The 18,201-nt window shown below is 46.7% G+C and overlaps 3 protein-coding genes across 3 annotated transcripts in view; 2 read left to right on the top strand and 1 right to left on the bottom strand.

Annotated features, from left to right (window-relative positions):
• The window catches only part of LOC139216278 (ceramide synthase-like), a 6,934-nt gene extending 6,706 nt beyond the window's left edge, over window positions 1-228 (top strand). The window contains exon 6 of the mRNA XM_070847368.1: window positions 9-228. Coding sequence (XP_070703469.1) covers window positions 9-228 — 220 coding nt within the window. The remainder of the gene's footprint in view (window positions 1-8) is intronic.
• A 1,282-nt stretch (window positions 229-1,510) lies between these two features.
• On the bottom strand, window positions 1,511-3,562 carry LOC139216888 (heat shock 70 kDa protein 1). Its single transcript, XM_070848121.1, has one exon. The coding sequence runs from the start codon at window positions 3,560-3,562 to the stop codon at window positions 1,643-1,645; it is 1,920 nt and encodes a 639-aa protein (XP_070704222.1). The 3' UTR covers window positions 1,511-1,642.
• Window positions 3,563-9,140: 5,578 nt separating this feature from the next.
• sh2b1 (SH2B adaptor protein 1) lies at window positions 9,141-17,451 on the top strand. Its single transcript, XM_070848526.1, has 9 exons — window positions 9,141-10,862; window positions 11,583-11,684; window positions 12,142-12,233; window positions 12,981-13,063; window positions 13,371-13,526; window positions 13,721-13,932; window positions 14,664-14,838; window positions 16,287-16,377; window positions 17,315-17,451. The coding sequence occupies exons 1-9, from the start codon at window positions 9,141-9,143 to the stop codon at window positions 17,334-17,336; spliced, it is 2,655 nt and encodes an 884-aa protein (XP_070704627.1). The 3' UTR covers window positions 17,337-17,451.
• Window positions 17,452-18,201: the final 750 nt, after the last annotated feature.

Genomic DNA, 18,201 nt, shown 5'->3' with positions numbered 1-18,201 from the left:
TGTTTCAGGTATGCCTCCATCCCGGTGTACTCGGTGCCCCTGGTGGCCCCATGGCAGTGTAACCTGGGGGCCGCTCTGCTGTGGCCCCTGCAGCTCTACTGGTTCACACTGATCTGTAGAGGAGCTCTTCGCCAGTTCCCACGCTCACACTCACCGCCGCCAACCTTTAAAGCTGACTGCATGACCCCGAGCAACGGCTGCAGGTCTCATCAGGAGGACGGACTCTGAAACTGGAGGAGGAGGAGGAGGAGGAGGAGGAGGAAGACTTCAGCCTTCGACATGAGGTGACTGACACGGCAAAGCTTGTGTTTACCCTGCGAGACGACCAGCGGCTCTCCTCGCTGGATGTAAGAATCACAGCGGTGAGCTCTGAGGGGTTTCATGGAGGGAGGGGACCCAGTCTGAGAGGAAGAGGAGGAAGAGACAGAGGATGACTGAGACGAAGAACAGGAAGTCCATCGTGTGCTAGCTTTAATCTTCTCATTTGGACATGTGGACACAGAGAGCAGGTCCTGTGAAGACACACACAAGTTTCTGATCAACATAATCAATACTCAGTGGTGAAAACAGGATTGTGTGATTTTGTTTGTTCAAAACAGGAAAATGCATCTCTGGGATTAAAAAAACAATAACTGCACAAAAAGATGCTGTAAATTAAACACAGTCAACTGAGCGGAGCTGGTTTAGCTGATTCACTTTAATTAATTATTAACCATTTGATTAGTGTTAATTATTGGACAGTCCTCCCGGGCGTTCAGCCGAGAACATTAATGTGTTGTTGTTGTATTTAACTGATTAAAGTGTAATTAAACCTGTCTTGTAGTAGTTAGATGTGTTGGAGTCGAGGGAGAAAGTGGCACAAAAAGAAAACACTCAAATTAAGTACAAATGCCTCAAATGTGTATTAAAGCTCAGTACTTCAGTAAATGTACTTATTTACCCTCCACCATTGACAGAGTCACGTATTGGAAACACATCAAAGGAAATTTTTTTTTGATCACCAAGAAAATCTTTTTTATGCTCCGAAAAATAAAATGATATTTGATGACAGCACAGTTTCTTCCATTAAACATGACATAATCATGTAGAAGTGAATCTAGTCTAAAACAGAGAGGCTCTTACAGCAGTGAGCTAATCTGAAACAGTGAAACTGTGACACCTACTGGTTCACCTGTGTTCTGCACTGCTTTATTTTTGCTGCACATTCACAGTAACGTGTCAAAATGTTCATCTATCTACCTCTTAGTCTGTAATGGCTGCAGGTAAGGAACGACTGAATCACATGTGGTGATATTTAGAAACACCTCACATCATTTTAGGACACACAGGCTGTGTTTCCTGTCTCTGGTTTCTGTGAATCTGAATGTGGCTGCACTGTTGGTTTAGAGAAGAACACAACATTAACGATCTCTGATTTCACTGTATGTTAACTTCTGATGACTCAGCGTTTCACAATTCAACTGATGGATGAAACCAAAAGACAGACAGATTTATTCACAACCATCTTTATTGCAGAGTCCAGCAGTGCAACAATATAAAGACATCTGGACGAGTCAGATCAGCATTTCTTCTTATTTATAAAGTTTATAAAGTGGCCCATTAAACAGTCACGGTGTCCATAGAGTCCACACGAGGGGCCCCTTTAGTCCACCTCCTCAATGGTGGGCCCCTGGGAGCCGGCTCGGGCCCGCTCTCCACAGCCGCCTGCAGGCGCTCCTCCCTGGTACACCTGGCTGATGACGGGGTTACACACCTTCTCCAGCTCTCTCTGCTGGTGCTGGTACTCCTCTTTATCGGCCAGCTGGTTGTTCTCCAGCCAGGCGATGGTCTGGTCACACTTCTCCAGCACCTTCTTCTGGTCCTCTGCGCTCATTTTGCCCTTCAGGCTCTCGTCCTGCACACTGCTCTTCATGTTGAAGGCGTACGACTCCAGGGAGTTCTTGGCAGCGATTTTCTCCCTCTGAAGGTCGTCCTCAGCTTTGTATTTGTCGGCGTCCTGCACCATCCTCTCGATCTCCTCTTTGCTCAGGCGGCCCTTGTCGTTGGTGATGGTGATCTTGTTCTCTTTGCCGGTGCTTTTGTCCACCGCGGACACGTTCAAAATGCCGTTGGCGTCCACGTCGAAGGTGACCTCGATCTGCGGGACGCCTCGTGGAGCGGGCGGGATTCCCGTCAGCTCAAACTTGCCCAGCAGGTTGTTGTCCTTGGTCATGGCTCTCTCCCCTTCGTAGACCTGGATCAGGACCCCGGGCTGGTTGTCGGCGTAGGTGCTGAACACCTGGGTCTGTTTAGTGGGGATGGTGGTGTTGCGTTTGATCAGGGACGTCATGACCCCTCCGGCCGTCTCGATACCCAGGGACAGAGGCGCCACGTCCAGCAGCAGCAGGTCCTGAACGTTGCCCGAGGTGTCTCCCGTGAGAATGGCGGCCTGGACGGCGGCGCCGTAGGCCACCGCCTCGTCTGGGTTGATGCTCTTGTTCAGCTCTCTGCCGTTGAAGAAATCCTGCAGGAGTTTCTGGATTTTGGGGATTCGGGTGGAGCCTCCGACCAGGACGACGTCGTGGATCTGCGCCTTGTCCATTCTGGCGTCCCTCAGGGCTTTCTCCACCGGCTCTAATGTTCCCCTGAACAGGTCGGAGCACAGCTCCTCAAAGCGAGCCCTGGTGACGGAGGTGTAGAAGTCGGTGCCCTCAAACAGAGAGTCGATCTCGATGCTGGCCTGGGAGCTGGAGGACAGGGTCCTCTTGGCCCTCTCGCAGGCTGTGCGCAGCCTCCTCAGGGCTCTCTTGTTCTGGCTGATGTCCTTCTTGTGTTTCCTCTTGAACTCCTCCACAAAGTGGTTGACCATGCGGTTGTCAAAGTCTTCTCCGCCCAGGTGAGTGTCTCCAGCCGTGGCTTTGACCTCAAAGATGCCGTCCTCGATGGTCAGGATGGACACGTCGAAGGTGCCCCCGCCCAGGTCAAAGATCAGGACGTTACGCTCTCCTGACTTGCTTTTGTCCAGGCCGTACGCGATGGCGGCTGCCGTCGGCTCGTTGATGATCCTCAGGACATTCAGTCCTGCGATGACGCCGGCGTCTTTAGTCGCCTGTCGCTGGGAGTCGTTGAAGTACGCCGGGACCGTGATGACTGCGTTGGACACCTTTTGGCCGAGGTAGGCCTCGGCGATCTCCTTCATCTTCACCAGGACCATGGAGGAAATCTCCTCCGGGTAGAAGGCTTTGTCCTCCCCTTTGTACTCCACCTGGATTTTGGGCTTCCCTCCTTCTCCGACCACCTTGAAGGGCCAGTGCTTCATGTCAGCCTGCACCAAAGGATCATCCATCTTTCTTCCAATCAGCCTCTTGGCATCAAACACAGTGTTGCTGGGGTTCAAAGCCACCTGGTTCTTGGCTGCGTCCCCGATGAGCCTCTCTGCGTCAGTGAACGCCACATAGCTGGGGGTGGTCCTGTTGCCCTGGTCGTTGGCGATGATCTCTACTTTTCCGTGCTGGAAAATCCCCACGCAGGAGTAGGTGGTGCCCAGGTCGATGCCGATCGCTACGCCTTTAGCTGCAGACATTTTCACTGGAGACGATCGACTGTGAAACAGTTCAGTAAAACTTTAGGAACAAGTTGAAGGAAGCAAACGTGTTCACTGACTCACAGCAAACACTTAACAGGCTGCAGTCTTACGTGTCATTATTTATGGAGGCTCATTTCTGCCAATGTGATGGAAAAAAGAACCTGAGTCGCTCTCAAGGTAATTGTTTAGTGTCTCAAAATAATGAGAAACTTTCTCAACATAAAAAAACTGATGATTTATTATTTTAAAGTAATGATTTAGTATTGCAAAATAATGACTAATTTGATCAAAATTAGAAACGTTAACAAAATAAAGAGAAAGTTCATCAACGTAATGACTTGGCGTTTCAAAATAAGACTTAGTATTGCAAAATAGAGAGAAAAAAATCTGAAATTTGCCCATATTATGCAAATATGAAAAACACATTATTTTTTACATATTAAGTCATTATTTGGATTGGAGGAAATGGGCTCCCAGAGTCATTATCTTAGTGAAATATTGTTCAATTTAATTAATTTGAGGCAGAAAATACACCAGAACATGTGGCCTGTGCATGGAAACATTTTTAAATGTTACATTACTTCAAAATAAAACACAAATATATGTATTTACCAAATCTTAAAGCATCAAACTTTCATTTCAAGATAAACTGAACTTTTCTAAGCAGAAAATGACAGTAGAACTTACAGTTCAGTGACTGGTGTGAGTGATGGAGAGGGTAGATCTTCTTCTTCCTCTGTGGATCCTCTGCTGCGGTCTGATGTGTCTCTGTTTCTGTCTCTGTCCTCCCATCAGCAGCTTTATACCAGACGAAGCGGACAATCTGGCTTCTTCCAGACGTTTCACACACACTAACTCCATCAAGCCGCCGTCTATGGCAGCTACAACTTCCTGCTACTGATTTCAAAATAAAATACCCTGCCATTAATACACTGTAAGCAACCTGCAATTGACATCTCTTTAGTCTTATTTTGAAGGCAAACTCTTCCGGTGTTGACCAATCAGCGCCGTGTGCGCAGGCTGTGTTTCCGGTTTGGTTACGTAATAAAACGAGTGTTTTCTGGCCGATGTCAGAAATTTCTGGACAAACGGAGTAAAACCGAGACAGAAACTTTTCCCTTTGAGTGATTCATAGTTTGATCCGTTGTTTTTATTCACTGGTTCCACAGTAAGAACGATAAAGTATAAATACATGTATATATATATATATATATATATATATATATATATATATATGTATAGATGTGTGTGTGTGGCATGTGACATATACACATCTTAATCTTTTAAATCTGTTTTTATATCTGTAAATAGTAGTTTAATGTCATGTCTACCTTTGTTCAGCTCTGATGTCTTTGTTTTAAGCTTGTTGTCTATTTCTGTGATTTCTGTGATTAGAGCTGGAAAGATGAGTTGGTTAATCAATTAGTCGATTGACAGGAAACTAATCGGCTACTGGTTTGATAGTCAGCTGATCATTTATGTCCATTTTTAAGTAAAAGTGTCAAAAATGTGATTGTTTCAGGCTGTCAAATGTGAAAGTCTGCTTCTTTTGTTGCCGGCCAGTGGTGGGATGTAACTTGCTCTCTACTTGAGCACAGTTCAGCTGTTTGTACTTTACTTGAGTATTTCCATTTGATCCTGTTTTATACTGCTGCTGCACCGCAGTTCAGAAAGAACCATTCACGTGTAAAGACCCTCCTCATGCTCACAGGTCTGGTCAATATTTCTGTGTGATATATATATTGTATGTATATTTAATGGCATATCTATTGAGTAATTTATTAAATTCTTTATTCAGTTTTGATTCTGGCAGCTTCGACCCTTCTATAAATTCATTTTTATGCCTCAGTGAAGTTTTTGCCCTTGTTGTAAATATATAAGTTTATGTTTGCTGGTTTTCATCCAAAGGTTTTGGGTTACATTTCAAAATAAAATGTATTTCATGTGTATTTAATGTGAAGCTTTGTGTTTCAGGTTTTATATAAAGGTGGTGGTGTTCAGTAATGACCCACAAATCCACAAACTTCCACCCAGCAGAAGAAAGGCCGTCGCTGCTGGAGCGGAAGAAGCCAGAAATCATTTCCCAGCTCTGGAGGTGATCAAATATTTGTCCTTGAGAAAACAGAAGAGCAGAAAACTGTTGGACTTCCCGACTCAGCGACACTTTACTTCAACAGAAACACTAGAAAGTCTTTGTGATCAGAGATCCGGACAGTTTGACTGTTAACTGATATTTGTCACCAAAGGAAGCTCCTCATGTGAGGCTTCTGTAGCTGCTGGATTTCAGGTCATTTTCTCCGTGGACTCCACCAAACAAACCAAAGCAAATATAAATCAATATTTGATCAAATCTGATGTTTTGTTGAATCATTTAAGTAATTTTTTCAGCGAAAACATTCCTTTCTCACATGTAAAGATTTGCTGCTAAAATATTAAGGTAAACAAACATAAACAATAATGATGAGAAACTTTCTCAAAATAATGACTAAGACTCTCAGAATATCGACATGAGTTCTTACTATGAGACACAAAAACCATTATTTTGACAAATGTTGTTGAGATACTGATGCTGCATTCACATGCAAACCAGATATCATTTCAGTAGACGAACTTCAAATATTTAACTTTTTGCTCTTCTCCATGACATCATTTACAACTGGATGTTATGTGGCCCCCCTACAGAATAGGGGAAACATGCAATAATTCATCAAATACTGTATAATGCCCTATTATACTATAACACTGAAATGCATATAATCATTTTATTCAGTATGTTTCTCCAATTTTGTACTCAATATGACAACACCACAGCAACATATGCTCATGTGTGTTTCATTTTGCCATCTGTCCACTCTGTTGTTCTCTCAGGTGTTATTATTCTGCATTCAAATGGATTGTGTGAATGCAGAATAAGTTATTTATTGTTTTACTAAGCCATTATTACCAGAAAGTTTCTCATTATAATGACTTTCAAGAGCTTATTTTTCATCACACTGACAGAAATGGACTTCCATGTTTAAGTTGAGGACTTCCTCCAGGCACTGCTGCAAATTGAATATTAACTAAAGTTTTAAAATGGACATGGTGGGGTAATATTTGTAGTGGTTTGTCTGCTCTGCACGGTGGAGTGGGATCAGTGATGGTCCAGCTCTGGGCTCCTCTGTCTGTTTGGAGGAGTGGGCTCTTCTTTTTGTGTCTTCTTTCTGTTTTTATTATAACAGTGTTGGAGGAGGAGTGGGCTCTTCTTTTTGTGTCTTCTTTCTGTTTTTATTATAACAGTGTTGGAGGATGAGTCCAACCTACTGAGTCCTGCAGGCGTTTGATTTCAACAGCAGGTCCAACAGCGATTCACCAAATATCGCGAGAAGACAGCACAGAGCGAGAAGAACGGGTCCAGGCAAGGCATAGCAATATTCATATTTAGCAACAACAACAACAAGCTTTGGGGAAATGAGTATTCCGTTATGTAGACTGAAAGAATGATGAAATGTGTGCCAGTTCCATCAAAAGACACTGATGAAAACACTGGACCGTGGTGTACAGGTAGAGGAAATACAGTTTCACTGTGGGGAAGCAATATTGATAGCTAGCTAGCAGGTTTATTAATAGCTAGCTAGCTAGCTAGCTGGCTAACGGTTAGCTTAGCTCGCAAAGAATCTTTCGTGATAGCTGCTGTTGGATGGTTCAATATGTGCGGCAGGTTACAGTAGGCATCACAGAAGAACATATACCCAGCCAACACTGCCAATTAAACATGCTAATCAATAGCAGGGCCAATAGCGAGCTGACGTGAGGTGTAGCTATTGTTAGCTAGCGAGCGTTACACGTCTTTAAAGAAGGCTCAATGAGCAACACTCACACATTGCTGGCTAGTTAATGCTACCAGCTAGCGAGTGAGGTGAGTGGGTATGATATTCATCTTTGTGACACATTACTAGCAGCTCTCAGGTGTGAATCTCTTGGGCTACCTGTCTTTTTGAGCAGCTGGTAGTTGGTTTGGAGGACATGTAACGGTGGAGTGTGCGAGCCTCTCACATGCCTCATTTAATCACATGGATGTACACTCAGTTTGCACTTCACTAGGAACACCTAGCTCCCACTCATGCTGTCTAATGCAGCTAATCCTGCTCCAAGGTGATCATGTTCAGCTTTTAGAAAAACTGAACTAGAAAGCAGTAACTGTGTGGTGCTGTTGAACTGTGCTGTGTTATAATGGCAGGTGCTTCTATTATTCTCTTCACCACACTTAGATCAGTGGGGGTTTGGCTAAATAACAGAAGAACCTCTCTGCTTACTACTATTCAGTGAGTGTGTGTATTGGTTTACAATAATTAGAAACCCCATCAGTTAAGTGCTAAGCAAGAGCCGACTAAACATCAACCAGCTGCAGGTTTATTGTCTGGAGTAGTAAATATTAAAGAAATGCTCAGATTTTACTGAAGTGAAGTAAAAGTAGTGCAATATAAAAACAGTTCAATTTCTAGAAAAAGTCCTGCATTTAAAACCCTAAAAATCCTGCTCTAGTGAACGTATTAGCATCATTATTGGTGCATAAGCATGTAAGAATGGTGTAGTTGTTGGAGCTGGAGATTATTGTAGCTGCTTTTTCAGTGCACTAGGGCTGCAGCTATGGATTATTTGCATTGCTAATTATTTTACAGTTGTCAGACAATTGTCTTGTCTGTAAAATGTTAGAAAATGGTGAGGAATGACTATTACTGTCTTGTTTTTGACTTTTTTTTTTCTTGGATTTTCTGTCAAATAATAGTGCAGCATCTCCTCCTGAAGTGTTGTGCAGTAGAAGTATGAAGAAGCACTTCATGTCTGACTTTAAATGAACTGGCTCCCCGCTACTTATCCAATTTTTTTTTACTCTACATGCTCCATCACGTCCTTTATGCTCCATCGATGCTGGTTGTTTAACTGGTCCAAGCTCTGTTTAGATTTTCAAATCCAGACTACAAACTCATCTTTTCTCTATGTGCTTTGGTCCTGCCTGGTTTCACCGGCTGATGTTGTAATAACTTTCTTCATTTCTTAACCTCCTTCATGTTGGAAAATTGCAGTATAAATAACCAAAAAGTTGAACTTAAAGTTTGTCTCTGTGCTTTTACAGGATGTGGCCACACTTCTCTGGATGTATGACAGACGGTGAAGAGGGAGCAGACCTTGTGAAACCACATCTAACCTCCTCTGATCGTCCTTTTACTGGCTCTCTGGATCCCATATTTACTTGGTGAAAAGTATTAAATGTCACAAAATAATGTAGCAGAAAAGCTCAGCCTTGGAGATATTTGACCTCTTTTATCCGCGGTGCGGTGCGGTGCGGTGCGGTGCGGTGCGGTGCGGTGCGGTGCGGTGCGGTGCGGTGTCTTTTTAACCCTTGGTTTTAGATGGGGCTGAGCACAACACTTCAGTTCACACTCGTTTGTAAATTATCAGACCAATGTGCCGTGTTTGCCCCCAGTCAGTTGCCCCAGCTGTGCTATCGCTTCAGGTTTCTGTTGTATGTCTAAAGTGACTTGATAGACCATCACGTCGATCAGCCCCCCCCCCCCCCCGGCCTTTCAGGAGAATGAACGGCTCTCTTTTAACCCCGCCCAGTCCACGGGCGGCAAACTCCTCTCCGTTACCTCCCTCCCCCTCCCCATCTCCGTCCCCTCCATCTCCCTCTTTGCTGCCCCTGTCCCCCCGGCCACCACCTCTCCCGCCTCTGGTGAGCCCTCCGCCCCAGCCTCACCCGTCGTCCCTGTCCGACACCCCCACGCCGTCCCCCTCTCCTTGCCTGAGCTGGACCGAATTCTGTGAGCTCCATGCCCGCGTTGCAGCAGGTGACTTTGCACGCCACTTTCGGGCTTTTCTCCTGGAGAACCCCCACTACTCCCCAGACTCAGCAGCAGCTTTCTGCCGGCGCTTCACCGACCGCTTTGTTCGTCACTTCCAGAGCGAGCTGGAGGGGGCGCTCCCACCAAGCTGTGCTTCTGGGAGGGAAGACATGGTGAGCTGGGCTCCCCAGTCAGATGCTACTTCCCTGGAGGAGGAAGCGGTGTCACCCCTGTCGGCGTCTGGGGGAGCTGTCCTACCGTGTCCCCCCACTAACACGACACGGGCCTTATCCAAGCCTGCACCGACTCGGCTGGTGTTGGAGAGCCGCAGTGGGGACAGGTTTCAAGACTCCTACGCCCACAGCCAAGTCCTGCCTCCATCTTCATCGTCGTCGTGTTGCTCCTCAGTGGGAGGGAACAACGGGAGGCGTGAAGAGAGGGGGGCCATTGTTGCCCCGGGGAATGGGGAAGCACCCGTTGAGGAAGAGGAGGACAGTTGGTTAGGGGTGTCGTCTGTGGGGGAAGATGTTGAGCCAGAAGAGAGGGAAGCAGAGTCCACAGAGGTGGACGGTGCAGACCCCTCCCACACTCCTCAGATTCCACCTTCCTCTTCCTCGGTCACTCCTCCACCTGGCTCCAAAGGTAACAGTACGCCCAACTCCTCCAAAAACAAACTGAAGAAGCGCTTTTCCCTGAGGAGTGTGGGTCGCAGTGTGCGGGGGAGTGTCCGGGGCATCCTGCACTGGCGAAGCTCCTCCAGTGACTCGGCCCAGAGCCAGCTGCCCTCCAGCTACAGCTACACGATGGGTGTGCAGGACGCCACCTTGGTTTCAACCTCAAAGAGGAACTCTGGTACGCAGCCTCCTACACCCACCTCCTCCATGCCTGTTTCTCTATCCATGCCCCTCTCTCTCCCCCACTCCTCCTCCTCCTCGCTGCCTCCCTCTTCTTCAAGCAGCGCCACCTCTCTGTCTCTCTCGGAGGCTGCTCGGGATCGGCGGCGGAGCAACGGTGAAGGAGGTGAGAAGGAGAAGTGGAGCCATCGTCTGGAGAAACTGCGACTGTCACGATCCCCTCCTCCTGTCCTCACCCCAACCACCGCTGGCGCTCAGTCCTCCACGCTGCCTCCCAGCAGCGCTGCCGCCGCTGCCATGGGTCCTCCGAGGAAGGTGGGCCGGCTGGTGCGGGAGGGTGGGGTGAGCGTTAGCTCATCCAGCGACGAACTAAGTGCAAGCCACGGCTTTTCCGGTTTCTCGTTCGGTCTACTGCATCACGGTACAGACAACAACAACGCTGCCTCAGCGTCATCTGCTGCAGCTCAGGCAGGACCAGTGCAGCCTCTGGCCAGCGGAGGGAACGTGCCCTGGAGGGGAGGACGCTGGCATAAATGTCGTCTGGTCCTCAGAGAGAGGGACAGAGAAGGTGGCGAGCGGGGAGAGGAGTACTACTTGGAATTCTTCATTCCACCTAAAGTAAGTGTGAAACACACTTGTTACACTTCTGATCTGATTAGGCAGAGATGAGATAAATGTTATTGATCCCATGCAGGGAAATGTAATCACCACAGCAGCTGAAGTACAACAGACATTAGTCTAGTATAGATAGGAAACTTATAAAAGGTGCAGATGGCAGCGTTGGCAGTCTGAAGTAGTGATATTCAGAGCCAACAGAGTTAATTCATCCTTTTCTTCTGTCATATGTGACATTAAACTGAATATTTTTGGAGGTTTTGAAACAAGCAGTTTGGGGATGTCACTACCATTTTTCTCTATTTTGTGACATTTAAAAAATAAAACGGTTAATTGAGAATATAAGCGGCAGATTAAGCAAAAGAATATGAAAATTATCATTAGCTGCGGTCCTAGTTGGCAGGTCTGTTTAAAGGAGCAGTTTGACATTTTGAATATGAAGCTACAGCCAGCAGTCTGTTAGCTTAGCTTAGCATAAAGACTGGAAATGGGAGGTGGGACACACCTGGCCTGGCTCCACCCAAAGAGAACAAAATCCACCTCCAATGCAGCTCTAAACCTCACTGATTCATATGTTATATCTCATTTGTTTAATCTGTGCCAAAACCTCAGCGTAAAAAGAACAGATAGTGATTTTATAGGAGGATTATGTTTTTGTATTGATGGCTAAGTAATGAACTCCACCGTAGAAACACCCGTCATGGATTTTGTTTGTCTCCACAGTCATCAAAGCCCCGGCTGACTGTCCCCTGCTGTTCAATCGTGGATGTGAGGAGCACCACAGCGCTGGAGGTCCCCGACAAGGAGAACACCTTCCTGCTGCAGGTAGTCACTCCGCCGTCACAGTCCTTCTGTGCTATTTCTCTTCACCGCTTGGTGTCTCAAGGGAAATACACAATAGCGGCTTTTTTAAAAAATCTCCTGCTGTCAACATGTTGTAACTTGTTATCTATACCTGTAATGATGGATCAAGGCCTCCAGTAGAGCTACAGTTGACATGGAGAAATGATAAGTGAATGAAAATAATGCAGTGTTCCTCCTGTACACTCCTCTTCATGGAGCCGACGGTAGAGCTGTTTTTGCCTGGTAAACCCTGCTGTCTTCTCTGCTGCCTCTGAGGACAGGGATGCTGTGACGGAGGACGGATTGACAAATGCACACAACAGCAGCATTAATTCTCAGTCAGAATGCTTTCACTCTGAGCGTATACTGCAGCGGTTTATTCAACCTTCAGAGACACCTGTGAGAATCATGTTTTTCCTCTGCTTTTATCCCCTCTCAGCTGGAGGGGACGGCGCAGTACGTGATCGAGACGCGTGACGCTGTACAGATGAGAGCCTGGCTGAGTGACATCAGGAACGGCATCTGTCTCAGGTAATGAATGAACAGAATGACAGGTGCAAAAAGTGTAGATCACCTCAGCTGGCAGCCACCAAACAGGCTGCCTTCAAGCCTTTGCTCTCTTCAAACACACCAGACTCCATTGACAATAATTGTAATCTTACCACGCAGAAGACAGGAGTTGCTGGGGTACTGTTCCGTTAGTTTGTTTGTGTTATTATATGACTTTGGTGTTTTAAAGGGTTAGATTGGATCCAACAAATATATTTTTGACACACACAATAACACAAACTAACAAATGAATCGAGGCAGCAGTTGACCAGCAGCTCCTGTGTCCTGTTCTCTAAAATCCCTGTTTTAGTGAATGTAGTCTGGTGTGTGTGCTGTTTGTGGTTAAACCAAAAGGATCTTCCAGGTCTCTCTCTGTAGGGATCCTTTCCATGATGCTGTCACACACTTAGAATAACACTCTGAGCCTGTCAGTGGATCAAACAAGCTCTTTTAGTGGACCTACTGTGATCAGGTGCAGTTGTCCCAAAGGATCACGTTGCAGCCATTGCAGCCCGTTTGGTGGCTGCTGGCTGAGGTGATCTACTGGACCAGTTCCAACACTTTTACCACCTACCAGTCACTCAGACACCAGGATGAGGACACAGAGGACCAGGGTTTTGAAATACTAGAGTTTTCCTTTAAAGTATGAGGAGGACAAAATGTGTGGGACAGTACAAAGCAGTTTGAAGTGGCTACTTGATGGTTAAAACCGCTGTTTTTCTCCCACAGTGAACAGGAAGATGCTGAAGGTGTGTGTGGGGGGCCGCTGGACATCAGTGGGACACCTGAGATAGTTGATCGTCTTTCACAAGGTATGTCTACGATACTGTGAGCTTCACAGTAAATCTCAGTGCGGTAGTGCTGCAGTGTTTGAGGACCGTAACGTCAGCTTCTTTTTATTCCCGTGGTTGTACTAAAATTAGTCATGAGAGAATGCACTCAGTCTTGGCTAAACACTTTGCGGGATGACGCTGTGCTCTTATTTTGAAATCACACTGATGGTGCTCAGGCTTGGAACTTTTCTTGGTTTTATTTAATTTAGCTTGTAGATGACAATGAACGGTTGTCTGGATCCAGCTGCTTTCTTTTACACGTCTGTGGTCCTTTTTGTCGTCTCAGTGTGTTATGGAGGTATTGGAGGCTCCTCACCTCTGATGGACCCTCTCCCACCGGAGCTGCCACCTCGAGCCCCTCTTGATGAACCGGACAGTCGGATTCTCGGCGGAGGCGGGGCTAGTCTAGGCACACCTTTTGCTGAAACACCAGACGCCACAGGTGAGTACAAAGACATATTTTTATCTAAAGCAGTAAACATTTAAATACTGAAAAACTGGGTTTACATGAACTGTTCCTAAGAGTCTAACTGCTTCGTCTTTTGTGGTTATAATAACAATGACTTGCTTTGAAAAGTGCTCCATTTACCATCTTTTTAAACTTTAAAGTATGACATGTACCATTTTCCCCTCTAGGCTCCTTCCTGTTCTCTGAGACAACCGCTGCAGAGACGGTGGAGCACCCGCTCAGTGAGTGTCAGTGGTTCCACGGCACCCTGTCCCGTCTCAAAGCTGCTCAGCTGGTGTTGGCTGGAGGCCCGGCGAGCCACGGCGTCTTCCTGGTTCGCCAGAGCGAGACACGGCGTGGAGAATATGTCCTCACCTTTAACTTCCAGGGCAAGGCCAAGGTGGGGCTGAGTGACTCTGTGTGTGTGTGTTCTTTTAAACTCCATTTACTGTCTTTTTGTACAAATACATTAATATCGCTCAGTACATACAAACCTTTGCGCACACATGCAGAGTTTCTTGGACGAGTCAGGTTGACTTCACACTAACGTTAGGGGTGTTTGACAAAATTTGAAAATTGGCACCAAATAATTTTCTCTAGTTGCCAGCGTTGTCGAGATGCAATCAGGCTGGCTGCTGCTTGGGTTTTGATGTGCGTCCGTTTGTGCTGTTACGGTAGCTGTGCTCTCTTTTTCTGGCCGCTCCAAGAGGCGCTACCGTAACAGCACGAATGGACACGCAGAACAGAACCGCTGATCCAAACAAGTTCACACTCAACGCTGCACTCCCCCAAGTGTGAAGCTGATCGGATGAGCTGTTCTGGAGAAAGTTGAAGAACAAACACACACACACACATTGTCACACACGGACAGACATCTGTAGTTAGACTTGAGAACAGTACAGACATGTATATCTCATGTATAGGAAGGGTAGAACCTGCTAATGTTTGTGTGTGTGTTCTGCTGTTCAGTATCTACATTTGAGACTTTAATTAACCTTCAAGAGCACATAGCTGCTTGTGTTGGCACATGTGGAGTAAAGTAAAACCATTGGCAGGGCTGCTTGATTTAATAAAACGCCAAAGACTGTTTGACCTGTGAGCCCTGGTCTGACTTTACTTTCTTCCCTTCAGCACCTGCGTCTGTCCCTGAACGAGGACGGTCAGTGCCGAGTGCAGCACCTTTGGTTCCAGTCCATCTTTGACATGCTGGAGCACTTCCGGGTGCACCCGATCCCCCTGGAGTCCGGTGGAGCCTCAGACGTCACGCTCATCAGCTTCGTGGGCGCCACCGCTGTTCGCCAGCCAGGTATGAGTAAACCCCACCCTCCTAATCTAAAGAGAAAAAAGCATAAAAGCTAAAACCGGCTGTGCGATGTTACTGTGAGCCGGTTTAATGCTCATTTCTGCCATGTCTGAGTCATTGACATAAAAGTCACAGTCTTGCCCGGTCGGACTGGTAACGTTTTATTAACACTTCCAACATGGATGTAATCACATTAAAGGAGAACAAAATCACACAAAGTCCCTTATTCTGCAGCAACTTGTGCCTTTTCTTTATTCATTTATGGTGGAAATGTCTGTTTTTATGTAAAGGAAGTTCTGGCACAGACCATTCAAAATGTAATGTAATGTAATGTAATATAATATAATAATGTAATGCTGTGAGGCTCTCTGGATCCTGTATCTCTTTCAAATATTTAATCTGCTGTAGATCAGCTTCCCTCATTTAATGTTCTCCACCTGTCGGCCTCATTTACTCTTCTGCTGTATCGTCTGTGTGGGGAAGTGACCTCTTTAAATGTGCACGTGGCACCTGTTTTAATTAATAATCCTCTGCACTTAAATAGCTCGGAAGTGTTTCAACAAGTAGGGCCAACATGGTCGCCTTTCATTGACCACCATCGTTAACATCGTGATTTTAAAGCTGCTGTAGCGTTCAGCATTCGTCGCTAGCTGCCAAGCCAGGAGCTCCTTGGACGTATCCATGCCTGAAAAGAACTTCATGTTACTATAATTATCAAAGTGTTGTTGTTGTACAGCAGCCAGTGTTTAGTCAGAGACTAAACCTCTCAGCCAGGTGTTTCACTGCCTGTGGTAACCTGGGGGCAAAAGCCAGCGTGAGTGTGTGAGTGTGTGAGTGTGTGAGTGTGTGAGTGTGTGAGTGTGTGAGTGTGTGAGTGTGTGAGTGTGTGAGTGTGTGAGTGTGTGAGTGCGTGCGTGTGTGTGTTGCTAAACTGGAACTAAATCCATCAAATGTCTTCTGTGTGTGTGTGCATGCTGGCCAGCTGTTTGTACATGCATACTGCACGATATCTACACGTCCCAAAAGCAATACCAGCCACATCATCTCTCATTTTGGGCCATGAACTCTCCTCCTTCATCGCTCACGTCATCCTCTGCTCTTCCTCTGTCCTCCACCTACCAGAGGATCAGGCTGTAGTGTAATCTATAGGAAGGGTTAGGGTTAGGTTTGTTTATGTGGATCATATAGAGGCATCACTATCAGAGTCAGACTGTTTCAGGAGCAGTTAAAAGTCCTTGTAGCTGCCCACTAAAAATTCATTTTGCTGAATGTGTCAAAGCTGATTTTCAGGAATGGACATTAACCACAAATATTTAATATTTTGGGTTAAACACAAACCGTTCACCATCGAGCTCCCGCAGCTTTTTCCATCTGCTCGTGTGTTACTGCTCCCATCGGTGTTCTGACCTCTCTGTTGTTGTCTGTTGTATCCGTTGGCTCATCCCTTGCAGGCCGGGACAGGGCAGGCAGTCGGCCCACAGTCTGTGAGGTCATCACCACGCGCCATCCTGACTCTCCATCAACCCCCATCTCTGACTGTGTGTAAGTGAGACCGGACTCGGCTGAGAGAGAGCGGAGGGGGGGGGGGCGTGTTTGGGAGTGAGTGGGTGAATGATTTCTTATGTGCTTGTTCAGAATGGACACTTTTATCACGTGTCACTTCTGTCAGGACGCTCATGTCGGGTTTTTAACCATTCGACCCGATTCTGCTCATGTGACCAATCTGAGGAAGCTCGAGTGACAAAAACAATGAATAATATTAACCGACGCTTTTATTCTTTTGAAATGTCTTTTACTTGAAAATGAATCCAGACAGCCGTTATGTCGCTCTCTTCAAAGACACCAGGTTCCATTGACAAAAAGAGGAATTTTACCTCACACCTTCTCATTGTGAGGATTTTTGTAACCGAGAAATTAATTTCTTTGGATTTTGGAATTTTGGTCGGACAAATAAGTCATTTGAGGAATAATTCTCTTGTTTTTCTGACATTTTATTGATCAAACGATGAATGAATGAATCTAGAAAACGATGGAAATAATCATTAGTTGCTGCGGCAACTGGATCTTGGATTGCTTGTGTACATCCCAGCTCTGTGTGTGTGAGTGTGTGAGTGTGTGAGTGTGTGAGTGTGTGAGTGAGTGTGTGAGTGTGTGAGTGTGTGAGTGTGTGAGTGTGTGAGTGTGTGAGTGTGTGAGTGTGTGAGTGTGTGTTCCTGGAGTTGGACTGCCTCCATGACTCCCATGGACTCCATGACCGCCGACCTCTTCCACCTAACAGGCCACTCACTGTCATTTTCTCTTTCTCCCTCTCCCACCTCTCACCCTTCTCTCCTCCGACTCCGTCACTTCACTTCTTAAACTTTTGGCCTTATTTCCTCCTCCTCCTCCCCCCTCTGCCTTCCTTTATTTACACTTTTCTCTCACCCCTCCCCCTTTTTCTTTCTTTTCTCTTTCTCTCCTCTGTTTCGTCTCCATGCAGACTTGACCAGCAGACCCCGTAGCCCTCCTCAGCCACCCCCTCCTCTGCCGCCAGGCCGGCCGCCACCCCCGACTCCTCCCCAGGAAAGAGGGAACGAGATGGAGGCAGCAGGAGGAGGAGCTGGAGGAGCTGGAGGAGCTGGAGGAGCTGGAGGAGCTGGAGCAGGAGCAGGAGCAGGAGCAGCTGGAGCGACAGTGTCAACGACAGGAGGAGGAGGAGGAGGAGGAAGTGGAGGCAGCGGCAGTGGCAGTGGAGGAGGTGTAGAGGACTGGGAGGAGAGGGACAGGGACACGCCTCTCCGCCAACTAGAAGCTGTGGAGGGGGAGGAGAGGGATGGAGCAAGGGTTCCCCGAGCCATCGACAACCAGTACTCCTTCTTCTGATGAAGGGAAGGCCAGGAGGGGGGAGGAGGAGTGTATGTATGTGTGCGTTTGTGTGTATCTGACAGAGCGCGTGTGAGCGAAAGTGAGATTGGATGAGGCGGCGTACATCATAGCCATTCATAACCAGTATTTTTATTTTGTTAGCAAGGTGGAGGAGAAGAGGAGGAGGAGGAGGAGGTGTAAAAGTACTAACACTATATGAGAGAAGGAGAGAGAGAGAGAGAGAGAGAGAAGACTAGGCAGACGGAGAGACGGGTGACAGCAGCTTTACAACACTAACGAACGGTACATTTCTTTTACTTCTTTAGACAGATAAGCTTGGTGTTTGCCGGTACGCCTCACAGCGGGCTCCTTCTTGTACGTGTAAGTGAAGCCCTGTGAATCCAGCAGTCCCAATACCTCACAGTGGTCCTGCCAAGACAGCACACGCTAGCCAGAGGCCAAACATACTCTACACACACCTGTCCTGTGGCAGGTAGACCCAGATTATTACACTCTCTCTGC

This window comes from Pempheris klunzingeri, chromosome 17 (genome assembly GCF_042242105.1).
Source record: "Pempheris klunzingeri isolate RE-2024b chromosome 17, fPemKlu1.hap1, whole genome shotgun sequence".
In the NCBI taxonomy this organism is placed as follows: Eukaryota; Metazoa; Chordata; class Actinopteri; order Acropomatiformes; family Pempheridae; genus Pempheris; species Pempheris klunzingeri.
This window is presented reverse-complemented; position numbering and strand designations above follow the sequence as displayed.

Coding starts and splice junctions, on each gene's coding strand:
- sh2b1 (XM_070848526.1), top strand. CDS start 9,141: ATGAACGGCTCTCTTTTAACCCCGCCCAGTCCACGGGCGGCAAACTCC. Junction 12,234..12,980: donor AGGAACGGCATCTGTCTCAG/GTAATGAATGAA, acceptor TTTCTCCCACAG/TGAACAGGAAGATGCTGAAG. Junction 13,527..13,720: donor TGAAACACCAGACGCCACAG/GTGAGTACAAAG, acceptor TTTCCCCTCTAG/GCTCCTTCCTGTTCTCTGAG.
- LOC139216888 (XM_070848121.1), bottom strand. CDS start 3,562: ATGTCTGCAGCTAAAGGCGTAGCGATCGGCATCGACCTGGGCACCACC.